Source organism: Arvicola amphibius, chromosome 5 (genome assembly GCF_903992535.2).
Source record: "Arvicola amphibius chromosome 5, mArvAmp1.2, whole genome shotgun sequence".
In the NCBI taxonomy this organism is placed as follows: domain Eukaryota; kingdom Metazoa; phylum Chordata; class Mammalia; order Rodentia; family Cricetidae; genus Arvicola; species Arvicola amphibius.
The window spans coordinates 15,676,914-15,697,584 of NC_052051.1; the positions used below are offsets into that span (position 1 = coordinate 15,676,914).

General features: G+C 47.8%; 1 protein-coding gene across 1 annotated transcript in view; it reads left to right on the plus strand.

Annotated features, from left to right (window-relative positions):
* Positions 1-481: 481 nt before the first annotated feature.
* The window catches only part of LOC121677190, a 69,833-nt gene continuing 49,643 nt past the window's right edge, over positions 482-20,671 (plus strand). Inside the window, exons 1-4 of the mRNA XM_042055119.1 lie at positions 482-574; positions 1,921-2,032; positions 6,567-6,667; positions 7,780-7,823. Of these exons, the coding sequence (XP_041911053.1) occupies positions 482-574; positions 1,921-2,032; positions 6,567-6,667; positions 7,780-7,823 (350 nt within the window). The remainder of the gene's footprint in view (positions 575-1,920; positions 2,033-6,566; positions 6,668-7,779; positions 7,824-20,671) is intronic.

Genomic DNA, 20,671 nt, shown 5'->3' on the forward strand with positions numbered 1-20,671 from the left:
TGAAAAACTGTAGGTGGATTTATCAACAAATCTCTATTTGAGGCATTGAATTGGCACTGACTGACTACACAGCCGGCGAAGGCTCGGGATCACCACACAGTCTGCCTTGGTCCAATTTAGCGAAAGGTCTGAATCGGTTTGAAAGGATGCTTATGTAACTCCGCCACGCTTAATTACCTTCAACACAAAGTCAGCCGAGAAATTCATTTCCCTCCAGAGGTTGGGGGATCACGTGCCAAACTGATTGCAGAGTTTGTTATCAGCAGATCAGGTTCGCCTTGTTAATCACCACCTCCTAATGTCAGCCCTGTTTGTTGAGGGGGGAGGTGCACTTCTCTGCCGTTGTCTGGTCCCCGCTGGTGTTTGTACACCGGATGAAACAGCCTCACTCTCTGAACTCTTTCTTAGATGGAGAGATGCACGTGGAGACTGAGGCGCGGGGAAGTCTTGGCCAAGGGTTCAGGGCTGAGCCCAGCTCTCCATGACTCCTGCTGGTGAGCTCCGGGCCCGTGTTTCAAGGAAAGTGGACAGTGTTCCTGAGGATGATGCCATCCTCACATACATCAGCACACACGTGTGCACACATGCATTAGCATGCACATATGCACACGAGTCTTTTTATGACTAGTCCTCTGTTCGATGCGTGCCCATGTGCTTGGCATACAATCATTCCAGCACTAGTCAGAAGGGCTGGCATGGTGTTCAGTCTAGAGTATTTGCCTAACATTCATGAGGTGTTGGGCTCTACCCCAAAAGCAGAAATATATATATATATATATATATATATATATATATTTTTTTTTTTTTTTTTTTGAAGAAACTGTTAATATATTTAAGATTTGTTCCCTGTAACAACACCAAGAATTGACTGGCTTCTGTCATAGTTAGTGTTTGGCAACTTGACACAATCCTAGACATACATGGGACAAGGGACTCTCAGTTGAGGAACTGCCTCCATCAGGTTGGTCTGTGGGGGCATTTTCCCAATTGCTGATTGAGGTAGAGGGGCTCACTCCATTGTGGGCTGTACCAGGCCTAGGTAGGTGGGCCTGGGCTGTATAAGAAATGTAGCGGAATAAGCTGGAGAAAGCAGGCAGTAAGACGTGCTCCATCCCCCCATGTCTCCTGTTTCAGGTCCTGCTTTAGCTTCCCTCAATGCTACAGCCGGTAAGTCAAATAAATCCATCATGGCAACAGAAAGGCAAACCAGAAAAGCCTCTTAGGATATGTACCAGCTTCCAAGCACTGCCTGTATACCCTTCTAGCTAATCCCCTCACAGTCTTATGGCATACCATTGTTTCCAGTTTCTACAGGACAGGGAAACTGTGGGCCAGAAATATAAATTCCTAACAGATATTCCCACAGTTCCTCCATTCCCAGTATCCTTATTCACTAGTTCTGGTGCTTCCATGGCTAAAACAAAGGTCGAGTAAGTTTTTATGAGAGGTATTTGTGTGTGTGTGTGTGTGTGTGTGTGTGTGTGTGTGTGTTAGAGAGAGAGAGAGAGAGAGAGAGAGAGAGAGAGAGAGAGAGAGAGAGAGAGAGAGAGAATGTATGTCCCATGTGTGCTGGAAGCCAGAAGAAGGTGTTGGGTCCCCTGGACCTGGAATTACAGAGAGCTGTTGTGGCGGCTCTGCTCTTAGGTGTGAGCCTGTTTCCACCTTGTCTGAAGGTCAGAGAGTTTGAGCTTGCTCAGTTGTGAGCTACTTGACATGGTGCTGGGAATGGAACCGGAATTCTCCGGGAGAGCAGTAAGCACTCAGCTGCCGAGCCGCTCTCCAACTCCTGCATAGATTTGTTTTTGGTTAAGTAGTCAGGACCAAATAACTTGTATTTGTGTCCTAAAAGATCAGCAGTCATTTGAAAGATCAACTCGCTTAAGTTGAAAGAAAAAAATGTTTATATTCCATGTCTGATAGCTGGATCCCCGTAGAATTGGGTTGTGTGTTCTGTGGGCCCTCACAGCTCTTCAGAGCTTAGCGTTCATACTGCTATCATGGCTTATCTTGGCTGTGGAGCTGACTACATCTGGTAAGCCCCAGCTGCTGTGTGTTCCTGTGAGGGGTTTTTCTTAATCAGATTATTTGAAGCAGGAAACCCCACCCTAAGTTTGGCCCACACTTTCTGGTGGCAGACTATATAAAAGGACACAGAAGAAGGAAACTTTGAGTTTGGCCTGCTTACCCTCACTTTCACTGGCAAGTTCACCTATCCAGTTGTTGTGGCCGACATTAAATCCAAATTCTTCAGGGTTCCAATGTAGACTGAAAACCCATAGCTCTCCAGTAATCTTCCTGGACTCCAGCCCCAGGATGGGAGAGATATTTGGCTGTGTGGATTGACCACCACCAGATTCTTGGCCTTTCTGTCATGAGATAGCCGTTGTGGGACTACCCACCGCCATGTCCTTCTAGCCGGTCTAATAAATCACACACACACACACACACACACACGCACGCACGCACGCACGCACGCACGCATGCACGCACGCACACACACACGCACACACATGTGCACACACACGTGCACACATGCATGCACACATGCACACGTGCACACACAATTAGCTCTGTTCCTTTAGAGAATCTTTACTAGTACTCTAACCTTGTTTCTTATTTCTATAATCACTGAAAAGCCACCTGTGCAAAGATATAACATCATCAAAAGCAACATTGTACCAATGAGGTTATAACTCTGACCTTCCCTGAACTATGGCTTGTAGACACTTGACACATATTTCTCTGCTTCTCTGGAATATTCAAGGTGACCATGATGCCTTCGTCCTGAGACTGTGCTTCAAAGCCCAGGGCCAGTTTCACTGGACCAAACTTTCTTAGACAAGCTACATGAACAGTCTTAAGTCTGTTTGGACTGGTAATAAGCTATCGTAGACCAAGAAGCTTAAGCAAAGGAATAGGGGCTAGGGAGATGGCTCAGGCAGTAGAGCTCCTGCCTTGTAAACAGAGGCAGAACTTTTCTTTTGTGACTACCTGGTCCCAAATAATTGCACAAAAGCTTATATTAGTTACAGAATGTTTGGCCTATGCTTAGACTTATTACTAACTAGCTCTTGCAACTTAAATCAACCAATTTCTATTAATCTACATTTTGCCACATGACTTCATGTCTTTACCTGCTCTCTAGCACATCTTATTCCTCTGGTGACTGACTTGCATCTTCCTCTGACTCCACCCTTCTTCTCCTTGTGTCTCTGCATGGCTTTCCCACCTGGCCTTTTTCTGTCTTGTTATAGGCCAAAGCAGCTTCTTTAGTAAGCAGTGAGAGAAACACATATTCACAGCATACAGAAGGATTATCCCACAGCACTGCCTTGCAAGTAAGAAGACCTGAGTTTGACCTCCAGAATCCCGTGTGGGTGGGGGGAATCTTGGCATGGTTTCATGTACTTGTAACTCTACCACTGAGGAGGTGGAGACAAGGGAATCTCTGGGGCCTGTTGACCAGCCATCCCAGCTGAGCTGTTGCTCTGAAATTTGACACCTGAAGCTGTTTTCCATAAACTCTGGTTTCTACACACATGTACACACAGGCAAGCACACCTGTGCATACATACACACATGCATGCACATAAAGACCCAAAAGAATGGATCATAAATTATTCTTTTATAGTGTAGAAGGCCTGACCTTTGTACCAGCAAGGCTGCATTCTGGTAAGAGCTTTCTTCCTGGTTTGCACAAAGCCGCCTTCCAGCATGAGTTTTTAGGTGGAGACCGAATGATCTTTTTCCCCCTTCTCTTCTCACAAGGTCATTGATCCCACCTGGTAAGATGCCTCACCCTCATGACATTGTCTGGTCACACTGCTTCCCTGGGACTATCTCTAAGTACCATCATATTGATGGTGAGGGCGTCAGTGTGGGAACGAGGGGGACAACATGGTAACGGGTGTCTCAGTACACTACTTGGGAACTGTGGGTCTTTAGGGAAAGACTAGTGGGAAGGAAGGGTACTGAAGCCTGCACAGTCTAGATTCTGAGCTGCTGTGTGTCCATCTCAGTCATGGGCTGGCTCTGTCAGAAACAGGTTCATTCATCCAGCAGATACCTGAGAACTGACATATGGCATCAGCCAATGGTGTCAGCCACTGCCAGGCTGAAGAAGGAAGGAACAGAGAGGAAGTGGCTCTAGGGGTTGTTTGGCAACCCTCGCATTACCTGGGGAAATCACTGCAAGTCAGATGTAAATGAAGGAAGTGCCAAGTACAGCCTGGTGCCGAGAGGGGTTTCTGATTGAGTGAAGGCAGGGCTGACGTCGTTGCTCCAACCTTCCCAGTGCCTGGGGTTACAGACATCTGTCCACCGCCATGACGGGTTTCTGTGGTTCTCTAGTCCCCATGTGTGCTGAGCTAACACTTTACCAGCTGAACTGTATCTCCAGTCAACTTTTGGAAAGTTGATTTGGGGAAAGAAGGAAGTCACTCCTCCTAGAATTATGTGTTTAAGTTGGGGAAGAAATAAAGTGGGCTTCAATAGGCATCTTGCCAACCCTGAAGGCTGCTGTAGACGCAGTGGGTGGGTTGGGCTAGCCTGAGGTGACACATCTGGGGCAGGGACCTGCTGAGCCTCCTGGTATTGCTAAATATCAAGAAGAGACCTGTTTCAGAGGGGACCAATCTACTTGGGTCTTGAGCGGCTGCACAAGGTTGGCTTTAGGAAGCGGCCACTTCTGTCCTTGACTGACTCAGCCCTAGCTGGTCACCGACTTGGTTCCGGTGTGTCATGCCTGCCACTTTTCTGGAGACATTGCTCTTGTTTTGGGCTTACATTTTCTGGAAACTGATTCTTCGGGTTTATGGTAAATGTGCTTGCTTTGAGATTACAACTTGACTTCCTGCCAAGATGAAGGTTAAGGTGAAAGAGTAGGTTGGGGGAGGGAGACATCTGACCACCTCCTCCACGCTGCCAGAGGGACTCTGTATAATGCACATCTTGCCTTTGATGCAGGCAATTTTGGGGTGACTTTGAGTTTGAAGGAAGCCTTTCTTCTCACCTCAGATGGACTTTAGGGATCTAGGATGTCATGTGCACGTGCTCTTTGTCACCCCAAACTTCCACCGAGCCAGTGATTTTTTTGGAGCTTTTTGTTTGTTTGTTTTTAAAGACAGGGTTTCTCTGTGTAGCCCTGGCTGTTCTGGAACTTTCTCTGTAGACCAGGTTGGCCTCAAACTCACAGAAATCTACCTGCCTCTGCCTCCCAAGTTCTGGGGTTAAGGTGTGTGCCACCGCACCCTGCTGGCTTTTGGTGTCTTGTGTCTTGGATTCATGAACTATGGGGATTGAGTTTCAGAGAAAAAGTTTGCTATACAGCGTCATAGATGAGAGTGAATGAGAAAGAGAGAGAGTGAAGTGGGGAGAGAGAGAAAGAGAGAGAGTGAAGAGAGAGAGAGAGAGAGAGAGAGAGAGAGAGAGAGAGAGAGAGAGAGAGAGAGAGAGGCAGAGCTTCTATATGGAAGAAGTGGATACTGAGGATGGGGTACCATCAAGGGGCTAGTCTGGGCTTTTGGAAAGGCTGTGCCAGACACTGGGGTGGGGGTGGGGAATGAGCTCTTCAGTCCAGCTGTTCCCCTTTCAGTTTCCACCAAGTCCACATGTATGGCTTCCAGCCAAGGATATGGAAGAGGTAACTGGGAACCAGGAACCAGAACTCTCTCCTGGTGTTCCTGCCTCCAGCAAGGACAGTTTCACAATTGCTGCTCTGGGGTCCTTCTCCCACCTGGCCACTTTCTATCTCCTGCTCTCATTGCTTTTCTGCCTTTTGTTGCCTACTGTTTACAGAATGGCCAGATTCCACACTGCCTACTGTTTACAGAATGCCCGGATTCCACACTGCTTACTGTTTACAGAATACCCAGCTTCCACACCGCCTACTGTTTACAGGAGAACACCCAGATTCCACACTGCCTGCTGTTTACAGAATGCCCAGATTCCACACTGCTTGCTGTTTACAGAATGCCCAGATTCCACACTGCCTGCTGTTTACAGAATGCCCAGATTCCACACTGCTTGCTGTTTATAGAATGCCCAGATTCCACGCTGTCTGTGAAGTGGGGCTCTCAGGGTTTCAGTTCTTGAGTGATACCTACATGTCTAAGAGCAGGCCTTCCAGGCCTACCTGCCTGTGCCTATACTATTCCTCTCTGTCTGGCTCTCCCTGCCTTGTATACCTACTCAATCCTGGTCTCCCAGATGTGGCTCTGTCCTCTGATTCGCTGTGGAGGGCTTTATGCAACCGTTTATTTAGACTGAAAAAAAAAATGTGCAGTTTGGCACTTCCTCAGGGCTTCAGTGGGGATGATCTTTTGGGCCTAGTTTGGGCCTGCTTACAGGTCTGCAGGGTTCTTGTGTGTCCGAGGGCCACCTGGAGTTGGCTGGTGTTGGATGGCCTCACTATCTAAATTGGTGGGGATGGGTTTCCTGAGTGGTTTTTCTTTCTCCAGCAAGGCACTTGGGAAATCCCACCCCCACCTACCCTGCTGACCAATGCCAAGCACTGCTTTCCCAACCTTTGCGAGATCCTATTGGCTGAGACAAATCACCTGACTCAGCCCAGAATCAGGTGGGACGGGGAGGACCGTACTCAAGGGTGCCAACACTGGAGCTGAATCACACAGGAGGGAAGTTGGTGGTCCTTGTACAGCTGTTCAAGGTGGGACAGCACAAGACGACCTACTTGTGTGTCTTTATGTCTCACTAGCTTGTGGTCTTCTTGAGGTCTTGGTTTGAGATACCGCAGTTTCCCTAGAGCCACGGCCGGAGCACATGCGCAGTATTTATTTACCTTGGGCCCCAGTGCTTATCAGGTTAACTTGGGCTTTGAGTACCAGGTAATGGCCAGAGCACCAGAGATGTAGTTGGTCTGGCGAGAAGGGGAGAAGGGAGGGCTAGAGGTGATTGTATCCTTCTTTCTTGGGGGGGGGGGGGGGAGACACAGCGTTCCAGGGTTTCGATTCGTCCCAGAGACTCTGATCTGATTCAGGCAGCCTGGTCTCCACCTTTAAATGCTGGAAACTGCATAAATCAGCACATTTCCCCCAGAGCAGAGTCTATATCCAGCACACCAGGCTGCTCGCCATAATTAGGCTTCCAGCAACGATTGTCTCTGCGCCTTGGGTTTTGTTGCCACCTCCCAGGGAAAGGGGAGGGGTGTGATATGTGCTATGACGTTAGGAGAGGTTCTGGGCACGGAGTGCAAGGGACTGCTCAGGCTGGGGTCTTATTTCCTTCCCGGCTTCAACATGCATGGCCTACCATCTCACATCTCCTCCTCCTCCTCACTTCCTTCATCCCCTTCCCCTGTAACCTCTTTCTGGCCCTGTGAGCCTATTGGGGATAGCCCACCTTAGGCAGGAAAGACACTACTGTATGCAGCAAGCCTGTATGCAGGCTCAGGGCCATTTAGTCAGGGAGTTCCTGGGTCCTTGCCTGGGTGTATGTTGCTGTATATAGGCACGTACTCTGACCCCTTCAGCTTCCTGGCTGTTTGGGAAGAGGCGTGGCCACTGCAAAGCCAGAAAGGGCCTCTAAATCTTTAGCATAAGGGATTTTCCCGAATATGAGCAATACGGAAAAGCAGAGGTTTCTGGGAGTCTGGCTCTGTCATTCTGCCCACAAGACTGGACAGACTCTCTGGGGTCCCAGGAGTCATCTGAGTAGATTCAGGTGTGTTTGGAATCCTGGCAACCGCAGCCATTAGTTCTCACACGCACACATCCTTCTACTGAAAGCTTTCTGTCTGTTTCTGTTTGGCTCTTGTTGCAGACCTTTGGGTCACAGGAGAGGGTGTTGCAACTCCCATTGACCAGGTGAGGAAGCCAAGACTCAGAGGAGGTACTGCCATACCTCACATACCCCACTGTCGCTGAATGAGCAGGACTTGAATCCCATGGTGAGCTCCCTGCATCGTGTTCCTCATACCTTTCTTTGGAGATTTTAGCCTGGTTTGCATGTGCATGTGTATGCACACGTGTGTATGTATAGTGTAATATAGTGGATGTGTGTCTGCGCATCTGTGCCTGTGCATGTAGAGGCCAGAGGTTGATGTTGGGTATCTTCCTCAACCATTCTTCTCCTTACTTTTTGAGACAAAGTTTCTGGAGCTTACTGATTGGCTAGGCTGGTTGGCTACCAAGCACTTAGGAATCCTCCTATCTCTGTCTCCTGATGTGGGATTCCCCTCTGTATGCTGTAAATACCGTTAATGAATAAAGAATCTGTCTTGGGTTTGTGCAGGGAATAGAGGGAATAGACGGAAAACGATAAGCCGTGGAGTCAGAGACAGACACTTTGCCAGTAAGCCACTGCCACATGGTGGTACACAGATTAATGGAGATGGGTTAAATTAAGATGTAAGAAGCTAGAGCTAATGGGTCAAGCAGTGATTTAATTAATACAGTTATTTTGGGAGTCTGGGCATTTGGGAAACAAGCAAGTGGCCTCCCTACAACAGCCTCCCATGTTGTGATTACATGTGCCACTCGGTTTTAAAATGTGGATGCTGGAATCTGAACTCAGGTCCTCATGCTTGCCCTTCAAGTGCTTTACCCACTGAGCCACCCCTTTGCCTCCGTTTTATGTGCATGTGCTTCTAGGGATCAGTCCTAGTGCCTCATGCATGCTGGTTAAGTGTCCCCACCACTGACCTACACCCCCAGCCCTAAGAGTAGATCCAAGTGGTATCCATCTGTCCCTCACGCTCTCCTATTGATGGACATTTGGGTTGTTCCCAGGTTCTGGGGCTGTTGTGGACAATGTGGCTATGAGCATCCTTGTACTGACAGCGCTGTGACTGAATCCTGGCTGTTGCTGAGCTGTTACTAAGCCTCGCTGAACCTCAGTTTTCCTTTTCATAGAACAGGGACAGTAAAATCACTTGCATGAGCTGTAAATAAGTAAACACACGAGCAGGTGTGGAAGGCGGTGGTGGTGATGGTGACACTTGTGTCCCCTGTTGGGCGTTCTGGTTTACACGGAGGACTTCAGTGAGCTTGTTGGTCTGAGGCTGCATGTCTGTGTCTCATACATCCTGATCCCCAAACTAGTTTTAGCCATTTTAGGTTTAGGTGAGTTTGTCTGTGCCCTCTATTCTGTCTATACCTTCCCTCCATTTGACTGTGGAGAAAAATATCTCGGATTATCCTGATGACTCCCAGATATATCTCTAGCTGTGATCTTTACACTGAGTTCCAAACTTGAATTTGTCTGTGGGTTTTTTTTCTCTGTGTTTTCAAGCTGTGTGTGGTAGGACTTTATTAACTCTAGCACTCGGGAGATGGAGGCAGAAAGACCTTGAGTTTGAGGCTAGCCTGGGCTCCATAACAAGGCCCTGACTCAAAACTTCCATCTTTCTCCAAATTGCACATCTACCTACACTTCTTTATTTATTCTGTCATCATCAATGTCATCATTGTCATCTTCATCATCATCATCATTATACTTTTATTTATTTATTTTTTGTACCACAGGGATATAATCCACAAAGTCTATATGGTGAAACACATCAGGACAAATGACCAGGTTCTTTTGACAAATGAGCTGTAAGAATATTACATGCCTTATACACAAGGGTCCCAAAGTTTAGAGAGCATAGAAGATAAGGTGTCAGTTCAAGGCAGCCAGAGGGGGCTCTTTGGGGAAGGTGACCTTGGGGTATGTCTCAAAGAAAATTGTGGAGAACAAGTTGGAAGAGGAGACACTAGGAGACTGAGGAAGCGTGCTTTCGGAGTGCAATCATTTTTTTTTTGGGGACTCATGCAGAGGACAGGAAGGGCAAGGACTCTAGGCTGGTTTGGGTAGAAATCGTGTTTTCTGGTTGATACCCCAGCTGGCACTTTGTGGGAGCATTTTATCTATCAGGCGCCCACACAGATGGAGCAGCGAGTCACCATGGCATTTGAAGCACCACACTAGAACGTCTGAAAGGAAAGCCACATCCCTCCCAGAGTGAAATTGCCAATAACCTGTGTTGCTGAGAACACAGCTAGTTTCATGGGCCCCAGATGAAAGACTGAATCCCGGGTGTTGCTTCCAAGAGCTGGGTGTAATGGTAATAAGATGCCAAGATTTTAAAGGCCCCCTTCATGGGCAGAATGCCTCTCTATTCACAAATAGAAACTTGCTGAGAATTTAATTAAGATCAGTGTACATAAAACTCACTGTTCCCAAGTAAACAAATATTAAGCAAGATACTTCACTCTCGTGTCATGGGCTCCTCCGGGAAGGGAAGTAAAGTGCCAGGAGGGGTGGGTGTGATGATTTGGGGGTGTGTGGGGGGTAAAAGATACATACAGAGCAGAAAATAGATTCCAGTGTGGGGAGGGAGAGGAGGAGAAAGGCAGGTGCACACAGTGCCGAGGGATGAGGGGAGCAGAGGCAGATAGAAAGAAACCTCCTCTTTCTGGCTCCATGTTATTCTGGTTCTGATGCCTAGCACTTCATTGAGACAGATGTCTCTTTTCACATCTGGCTGTCCCCTAGGCTTCACGCAGGTCCCACTGAGAACTCACAGTGGGCGTGGTACCTGTTGTCCCCCAGTGCTTATGGAGTGCCTTTTTGTGGGTGCCTGCCGGTTTCTGCCTGAGGAGTCCTCTCAGCCCTGGAGACACTGGTGGGAACATAGCCTCGGGAGCAGGTGACAGAGGGCAGAATGTGGAGCCTAAATTCCCTTTGAACTTCGGGGATGATTGCTCTTGCCCTCATCTCTTGATGCTGGGATTACAGGTGTGCCCCACCATGGCTGGTGTGTGTGGTGCTGGGGACGAAATCCCAGCCTTCATGCATGCTAACCAAGCGCTCTACTGGCTGAGCTGGGGGGATGATTCTCCAACCCTCTTTTGTTTCATTTTAAAAGTAACTAATGAACAAAAAGCTTTGGTGCATGGATGTGCGTGCTCCTCTGTACTCTCCGTTTCCCTGCCCCCCTTCTCCCAGTCTCTTCTCTCCAGACAGTTTCACTTCTATTTTGTGTCCCCCCCTCCCCCCAAGTGTTATCTGGGACCTGAACTTGGGTCCTCTGGAAGAGCAGTAAGTGCTTTTAACTGCTGGGCCAGATCTCCAGTCCCTTACATACATGATTAAAAGAGAACACAACAACTCTTTACCTTTATTTAAAGGGTGTGTGCATGCTTCAACTTTCAGGCGTTGCTTTTCTCCTTCAATGTATGGACTCTGCGAATTGAACCCAGGTCATCGGGCTTGGTGGCAAGTATGTTTCCCGGCTTTACCACCCTGCTGATCCATGTACATGATTTTGTGTATCTATATAAAATGTAGGAACCATAAATGAGAGATAATGTATGATATTTATCTTTCTGGGATTGGCTTAATCCACCTAACGTGATTATCTCCAGCTGTATCCATTTTCCTGTAAAGCACGTCTTGGTTCATTATGTGGAGAAACAGTTCCGTTATCTATGCATCCACAGTAGCTTCCTTTTTCCATTCCTTTGTTGCTAGACGTCCATGTGGGGTCTAGAGTTTGAACTTGAGTTTCTGATGAGGCTTCAATTCACTGGCTATTCATTCTCTGGTCACCGAACGTGCGTGGCCCTGACACTGGAGCCTGGCCACACAGAAACAAAATCCTGGAAGCCATTGCCTGCCAGAAGGCCGGGAGAGACACACGGTGGGACACTTCCTGTCTAGATAGATTCACCTCTCTGGTCAGTGGGATGGGAGGGAGTGCTGAGTTAATTCTGTCTCACTGGGTGGTGGAGGGGCAGTCAGGGTGGAGGAGACACTGTGTGTGGAGCCTGGGGCGTGAAAGCAAGAGCAAGGCTGTGCAGGATTGGCAAGGCCAGCATTGAGAAGGGCACACTGAGGCTGCAGACAGCACACACAGGCTGAAGAACCTCTGGCTTTTGAGAGCTGGGCTTTGCCATTGGTGGTACATCCCTGTCTCTGGATAGAGCAAAATTCCCGCTGGCTTCTGTCACCTCTTCACTGTGTGCTCTGAGAAGGTGAACAGGCCCCAGCTCTACCTTCATTCACCCGTCAGAGTTCATCTGGTGGGAATAAGGTGAGGGTAAGGCAGGGCAGCTGGGAGCAGTTCCGGGGACACGGGGAGTGCTCAGCCGGAGTGACTTGCTAGTGCTTTGCACTGTGAAGGGAGGGAGTTCATGTCTGCAGACTTCAGAGTCCTTCACAAGGACATCTTTGTGACTTGACAGTGCTCTGGGCAGTGTCCAGGCAAGCTGCTGGTCTCACTGGCCCGAGATTCCATCAGCTTGTTATCACCACCATCCCCCTGCTTCCTGGGACATACAACTTTCATCTTTGACACTGGAACACAGTGGGGGTGTTGTGCAATGGCACTCTACCGCCCCCTATGCCTGTGGGGAGTCTCGCCGTTGGGATTGAGCCGGTCTGGTGAGTGTGGGGACAGGACCGCATGGCAATGCTCCAGACTTCTCACTTGCCTCAAGGCCCACGTGTCACCCTTTTCGGCTGCATCTGCAGTGATGTTCTCAGATAAACTGGAGACCTCCCAACTGCCCACCCCGCCCATCCTGGTGCTGCTCTGCAAACGGGACCGGCAGATGGGCAGCGAGCCCTGCTCTTCGCAGAGAGCTGGAAATGGCTCTGTTTTCCTTAGACTTGGGAAATAGAAGGGGCCAGAAAGAAAAGTGAAGGTGGCCTTATGTTTGTGTAGATGAGGGAACCTGAGGCTTGGAGAGAGGCGGAAGGGGTGGTCTGTTTCAAGGTGGGCCTTTGACTCCTTGCCTCATCTCTCAGCTGGGTACCCCTAGTCAGCCTTTAAGAAGCTTTAATGCTCTCATTAATAATTTCTTCATCCACCCATCCATCTATCCATTTGTCCATGCATCTATAAATCTATCCATCCATGCCTCCATCCATTCATTTATCTACCATCCATCCTTCCATCCATCCAGTCTCTAGCAAAAAAACCATGGTATTGTCTCTACACCAGATGCTTTTTATTGTTGGGGATTTGGAAGTGACAAATGGATTATGAACTTGAACCCCTGTTGAGGCAGGGAGGGCCTGAAGTCACATGGCTGGTCTAATAATTTTTTTCTCTGTTTTCTCCCAAATGATTGCATGACTTTGTTAGTTTAAGGCCAGCCTTTAGTAAGTCACAACCCCTTTGCCTGGCAATATGGATTTTGCTGTCTGTCCTAGGTCTCGCTGACGGGCATAATGGAGCACCCAAGTAACCACTTCTGAGGCCAAGGGGGCCTGGGGTGGCTCTTGTTCCTTCAGGAAGATGAGAACACTTTTCAGAGGTCATATGCCATGGAGAACATGGGAGGACCTTCTCAGAGCAAGCCTTTCCAAGTTCAGGGTGAAAGGTTACAGTGCTAGATTTTGCTTTAGCTCCTGAATATTGTAGAAAATGTTACCTGTACTCCTGCATAGAAGTGAAAAGGGTTTGACTCCTCTCCTCTCCTCTCCTCTCCTCTCCTCTCCTCTCCTCTCCTCTCCTCTCCTCTCCTCTCCTCTCCTCTCCTCTCCTCTCCTCTTCCCTCTCCTCCCTTCCCCTCCCCTCCCCTCCCTTCCTTTCCCCCCTTTTCTCCCCTCCCCTTTTTATCTCTCCTTCCGTCCCTCTCTCCTTTCCTTCCGTTCTCCTCTACTCTCAGTGTGTGGTATATACTTGTTTGTGTGCACATGTATGCACAACTGCCCTTGCCTGTGCACTTGTAGGGGGGCCCAAGATCAAGGTCAGGTGCCCTCTGTTGTCTCCACCTTATTTCTGGCGACAGGGTCTCTCAGGGAAGCTGGAGCTCTGTTTCGGGCTAGACTGACTAATAGGTAAACCCTGTCTCAGTGTCCTGCTCTTCCACAGTGCTGGGGTCACAGAGGGAGGCTAGTGTGCCTGGCGTTTATGGAAATGCTGGGGATCCGAACTCAGGTCTCATGCCTGCATAGCATGAGGTGGCACATACCTTTAATCCCAGCTTTGGGGAGGCCGAGGTTGGTGGATCTCTATGAATTTGAAGGTAGCCTAGTCTACAGAGCGAGTTCCAGGACAGCCAGGGCTACATAGAGAAAAAAAAAAGTCTTAAAAAAATTGAGCTAAGTCTCTTTTGTTATGAGAGAAGCATGGTAGAGACCAGGAGTTCCTGAGTTTACAGGCTCACTCCCCCCTCCTGCCCGCCCCCAAGTTTCTCTGTATAACAAACAGCCCTGGCTGTCCTGGAACTTGCTTTGTAGACCAGACTGGCCTCAGACTCAGAGACTCACCGCCTCTGTCTCCAGATGGCTGGAATTAAAGGCGTGCACTACCACGCCCAGTTTAGGCTCACAATTTCAGCTGCCACAGGGAGGGAGTCATTTTCCACCTTGTTCCACACTGAAACTCCTAAGAAGGGAACGGTGGGTTCAATTTAGGTAGAACACCCTTCTAAGCCAATCAGCTGTGTCCAGGGAAGGGGGTCCTGGTACCCAAAACAGTGGCTTTTGTAGAACCCCACAAACAGGAAAGTTCCCAGGAAGCGGTATCTGCGTGTGTACATCCTGTTTATTTAGGGTATTAACCTGGGTGTGGTCCGGCAATACCAGTGTCCAACTGACCATCGGGCTCACAACATCTTGGAGGGATGATAAACTTTCCAAGCTTCTGCCCCATTCTTTAGATTTTTTTTCCAGTTTATTTATTTTTTATTAAAAATTGCCATCTCCTCCCCTCCTCCTCCCCCTTCCCTCCCCTCCCCTCCACCCACACCCCCACTCCCTCCCTCTTGAGGCCAAACAGCCATCAGGGTTCTCTACACTATGTTGAGACCAAGGTCCTCCCAACTCCCCCCAGGTCCAGGAAGGTGAGCAACCGAACTGACAAGGCTCACACAGTCTTGCATATCACCATAGAACCTTCACCTGGCATTGGATGGAGAAAATGACAGAGCCCCACATAGGAGCACCGGACTGAGCTCCCAAGGTCCCGATGAGGAGCAAAAGGAGGGAGATCATGAGCAAGGAAGTCAGGACCGTGAGGAGTGCGTTTACCCATTCTTTAGATTTTGAAGGGCTTGCAGAACCTCATAAGGCATCCTGGCCCGGCCGACCTTGTCTCTGTGGTGTGCATGGTCTGGGAGAGACAGGCTGAAGCTGAATTCTGGTTTTCCTCATTCCTGCTGCCCTGTGTTCAGTGAACAGAAACCTCATTTCTAGATCGTACTGAGCCCAGCTCCAGTTCTGGCTCTGACACTGCTAAATCATTACTAATCATTATTGATCTTTATGGGCCTCAATCTCCTTATTTAGAAATAGAGACAAGAGCAAATCACTTTGCAGAGGCTGGAGACAACCTGTCCTAGGAGCTTTCAGACTGTTTATCTGTATCACATCAGGTCTAGAACCCACCCTTATGACTTCTAGTGGTGTGGCCTGATCGTTTGCATTTTGAACCTGTTTCTAGTGACACTGGTACTATTGGTCCGGGCACCACCGGTTGAGAAGCACTGGTCTATATTTATGATGAATCTCAGCCAAGGGGCGTTCTGAGGTACCCTATTAACACCTCCCTCCCTTGGCAGATATTTGGCAATATCTGGAGGTTGTTTTGTTTGTCATAACGTGTGTCCTAGCTGCCCTTTGCAGATGCGAAACCCTGGTCATATTGTCTCCCTTCCCCGAGTCGCACTAACACAGGATTAGTTCTAAGAACCTTTGCCGCTCTAATATTCTGCAATTTGGTCAAACACAATTTATCAGGGCTGGGGAGATGGCCCAGTTGGTAAAACTGCTTGTTGTGCAAACATGATGACCTGGGTTCGGATCCCTAGTGCCCTGTAAAATCGGCGTGGACAGCACCAGGGAGGTGGAAACAGGAGGATGCCTGGAGCTCACTGGTCGGACAGTCTAGTTGAGCTAATGAGCTTCAGGTTTGTGAGACCCTGCCTCAGAATGTAAGATGGAGAATGATTGAGGAAGACATCCAGAGTCTATCTCTGTTCTCTGCATGCACACTGGACATATGTGTACACCCTATACAGACACGTGTATCCCTATGCACACAAACATACCATACATACACACAGACAAAAACCATCATTAACCACTACCTATAGGCAAGATATGGTAGCATTTCCAAGCAAGGCATTTTCTTATATGGGTTTCTACTCTTGGCAAGCAGTCTGAAAATGTGGCTGGGTTTTATCTTGTCATGTGTAATGATTGCTTTTTCAGTCTATGTAAACTGTACTATGTTTTCTTCTTTGTCTCTGGTGGAATTCAGAAAACAATGTTGCTATGCCTTTTTATTTTTGTTTGTGTGTCATAAACACATGCACTAATGAGGGCATCTGGGCACGTGCCTGCTAATTGGTGATGGGAACCACGGGTCTGTGTTCAACCCCCCAAAATCAAATTTTCACACTTGGCTAATTGAAGCCAACCTTTTGTTTGGGAATTAATAAAATATGTATTGCAATTAGCTGTGGTCAATAACTAACTGTGTTGCTAATTGACAGTAGCAGACGGAGGTAGAAGGGGCAGAAGAACCTACAGCGAGGGACAGCAAGTTTTTTGGGGTAAATGTTTGGCTGTTGGCCTCAGTTTCTAAGCAGCTTCTAGAGGGATAAAGGCCACCCAGCTAGAGTGACAGCCCTTTCCTGCTGGCCTAGGATTCTCCATGGGTTTCCCTTGTTTTATACCCTGGGAATAAGGATGTTCCTTAGTCCTGGGAAAACATGGATAATTGATGACCCTAGTGGAGACAGAAAATTTATCAGTAAGAGATTTTTCAGAGTAAGAGATTTTTCAGGCAAGATGGAAAGGAAAACTGCTTCCGGTCTAGTGTTTCTGAAAGTGTTTTATTCATGGTTAGATGAATGGGGATGTGTCTGGGAGACTTAGCAGCAGAGCCGGGGTGGTGTTAGAGGGGACACATCAGCAGAAAGCTTATGTAAAAGCTCCGAGGAAGGACAAGGGAGTCACCATATAAAGAAGCTGGGTAAAGCTGAAGCAGAGACGACGGGGCGTGGGTCGAGTGGTGGGACGAAAGACTACAGCTTGAGATTTTATTTTTAAAATGAAGTCAGTGGGAGAAACGCTGAAGGGCAAAAATGTAGGCATGATAAGATCAGAAGGTTCTTTGTTGCACAGAGATCACTCTGGCTGTTGGCATAATTATGACGAATGGGCTTCCTGGGAGCAGGGAAACTGCCACTGTGGGGGACTTAAGCAATCCCCGTCTGCCTTCACAGTTCTAGATGTCGGGTCAGACTGCTGTCAGGACAATCCTTTCCTCGAGCTGGGAGGGAGCATCTGTGCCATGCATGGGCCCAGGTTCTGGCGATGCCCACAGTTCGTAGTGTTTGTTTGATTGCAGGTGTGGCCTCTCTCCTCTGCCTTTGTGCTCACGTGTGCACAGCTGTGTGCCTCTTTCTCATCTTACAAGGACACCGGTCATATTGGATTAAAGGGTAATTTCTATATGACCTCACATTGACAATTTTATGTTTAATAACTGCATTTTCCAATGAGGTCATTTTCTAAAGGCATGAACTTCCGGACTTCACATTTTTTGGAGGGAAAGGGTGGGACCTCACATCTTTTTTTTTTTTTTTTTTTTTTTTTTGGGTAGGGCACAATTCAGTCCATCACAATTGACTGGAGACATTAGTTCCTCAGAACATGAACTTGATCATAGAATGTCTTCCAACATGGCAGCTGGTTTCACAGAGTCAGCAAGAAAAACATGAGAGAGAACCAGCAAGTTGATCTCTTTTTGTAACGTAATCTCAAAGGGACACAACCTTACTTTTTCTGGATTTGATTATTTTAGAGTCGAGCCATAGGTGTAGCTCACTCCCAAGGGCGGAGATTACTCATGGTCCCGAATACCAGAGCTGGGATCATAGGGGGATGTCTTGAAAGCCCATTATCGGACACGGATCGGTTTTGGCTACTAAATCCCCTTTCTACTGGCTGAGAGTTGCTTCCAGGGATTTTCTTGGTTTTAGTGTAAGAAGTCTCACTACTTCTGGAAAACATTTCAGTACCAGGCAAACTGGCTCGCCCTAGTACAGAGTTTGCTACCTTGGCACTGTTGAATCAAGAAGCAATGGTGTGACAGCACCTGGAAGGCATGAAATTGTGGACTCGGCCCTCCAACACTAGCAGCTTAGAGCAGGATCAGGGAGACCCGACAAAATGTCATCTGTGGAGGATAAATAAGTGGCTCTAGCTTACCCAGAGCTCAGTTAGTGCCACCAGTTTGAAGTGGCTGTCCATAAAGCTGAAGCAATAGGCTTCAGGAGGCCTAGCGTTAAGGAGACCAAATGTACAACAGCAGGGGAAAAAAGCTCAGGCCATTAGGTGGTCACTTATCAAGATCTGGAAGGGGTATGCATCGATTTGAAATGATAAAGCAGCATCAAAGCAAACCAAGTTTTTATCACTCTGAAGATGCCAAGAGACAGTTCCTGCTACAGGCAGGGGAAGGGACAATAGACACCAGAGTTTGATTTACATATAAGCTTCTCTGTTTATTAAGGAAAGATGTTCTCATGGTGAAGATCTGAGACCCACCAGGAACGACTGTGTTGCTATGGTTGCTTGTTGTCTACCTGAGAGAGAGAGTGGCTTACTCTCTGCAGTCAGTTGCTTTAGAAGGCCCCAGGGAACACCGGGGACAGAAGTCCTTTCGTGTTCTGTTTCTCTAGTTTGTTTTTTCTCCCTGCTGTCTTTTACTGCTTTGGGCAATGGATCTCAAAGCTGAAAGTGCATTAGAATCACCTAACATGCTTGTTGAAGCATACAAGGCTTGTGCCCAGCTCTAGAGTGTCTAAAAAATTCCCAAGGTGATATTGCTCAACCTCACTTTGAGGAGTACTGGATGGGGGCTGTGAAACACCTGCAAGTATATCAAAGAAACATAATGGTCATCTATCTTATCGACTCACATCGATAGCGTTCTTGTAGTGCTATTCTCTCCTTGGAGCAGGAGATTTCAGTTGGTTATTGTGGAGAAGGCATGGAGAATTGGTTCATGGGATTGGAGGCATGTAGAGGAAGGAGGCTCTTTACATCACATCACACCACAAAGCAGAGAAACAGCCCCAGAAGCTTTCCCAGCTCCCTAAATACCACCAGCTGGGGGCAAGTGTTTAAATAAACCAGTGGAGGACTTTCAGATTCAAACCACAACAGTGTGAATGAGAGAGAGGGGACAGGAAAGAAGGGAAAGGAGGGAGAGGAAAAGGGAGGGGAAAGAGGAAGGGGAGAGAAAGGAGGAGAAAAGGGGGAGAGAGAGAGAGAGAGCGAGCACACGCATAACTGTGCTGACTTGTTTTATGTCAACTTGACACAGGCTCGAGTCATCAGAGAGGAGGGAGTCTCAATTGAGAAAATGCCTCTCTAAGATCTGGTTGTAGGCAAATCTGTTAGCATTTACTTAATTAGTGATTGATGTGGGAGGGCCCAGCCCATTGTGGGTGGGGCCACCCCTGGACTGGTGGTCCTGGGTTCTATGAGAAAGCAGGATGAGTGAACCCTGGGGAGCAAGCCAGTAGGCAGCATCCCTCCAGGGCCTCTGTATCAGCTCCTGGCTCCAGATTCCTGCCCTGACTTCTTTCAGTGATGAATTGTGACAGGGAAAAGCAAGCAAAATAAATATTTTCTTTCCCAAGTTGCTTTTGACTGATGGAACACTAAGATGCTTGGTGTTTCGCCGCAGCAATTGTGACTCAACTAAGATAACAACTTTCTGGGTTTCTCTCTATTTTTCACATATGGTGAAGAGCTCTGAGTTAGCCTTCCTGATGTTGACAATGTTGGAACACTTCACCTCTATATGGTTCTGACATCTTCTCATCCAACTGCTAAGGGCTAAATGTTGCTTCACCTGAACCCTGGCTGTGTATTAGAGTCCGGTAGCATTTAAAAACCCCCGACATTGGCCCCAACTCTGGTGGATTAAATCAGGAGCTGGGGGATGAGGGATGCCATTGATTTTATGATGAAACTAGAGCTGGTCTTAGACGTGGAACGAGTCTACCGCAGAGGTCTTTTTGGGCAGGAAGTCCCCAAATGTGGCTATCCACTAGAATCACCTGAGGGAACTCTTACATCTCTCAGTGTCCATGAATCCCTTCATGTTAATTACTCAGAATCTCAAGGGGGTGAGATCCAGTTATCAGGACTTGAGAACCATGGTCTACAAGCAGGACATGATGGTGCACCTGTGAGAGGGGGAGTGGGCAGGGAGAGAAACTAAAATGGAATGAAGATCATTGAAAACACAAACAAATTAAAACACAAAATTAAAAACTTAACAGAGAATCTCAGATTGGGTAGCTCCAACTCCAATGAACTCTATACTAACTTTGAAGTTATATTTTCGTTAAAGATATATTTTCATTAAATTATAAGGCAGAATAGTCACAGATGCACCAGCCAGACACAAACAAAAAAAGGTGACAGGAGCCACTAGAGGAAGGGGAATTGTAAGACAGCACTATTATACGAGATTAAGAGGGGTCATTTAGCAAACTGATGGAGGGTTTAACCCATGACCACAAGCAAGCAGTTCTGAATGCAGTGAAGCTTATATGATGTGATGGTCTGAATGAAAACGACCCGAATAGGCTCATAGGGAGTGGCTTTATTAGGAAGTGTGGCCCTGCTGGAGTAGCTGTGGCCCTGTCGGATTAGCTGTGGCCTCTTTGGAGGAAGTGTGTCACCGGGGGTA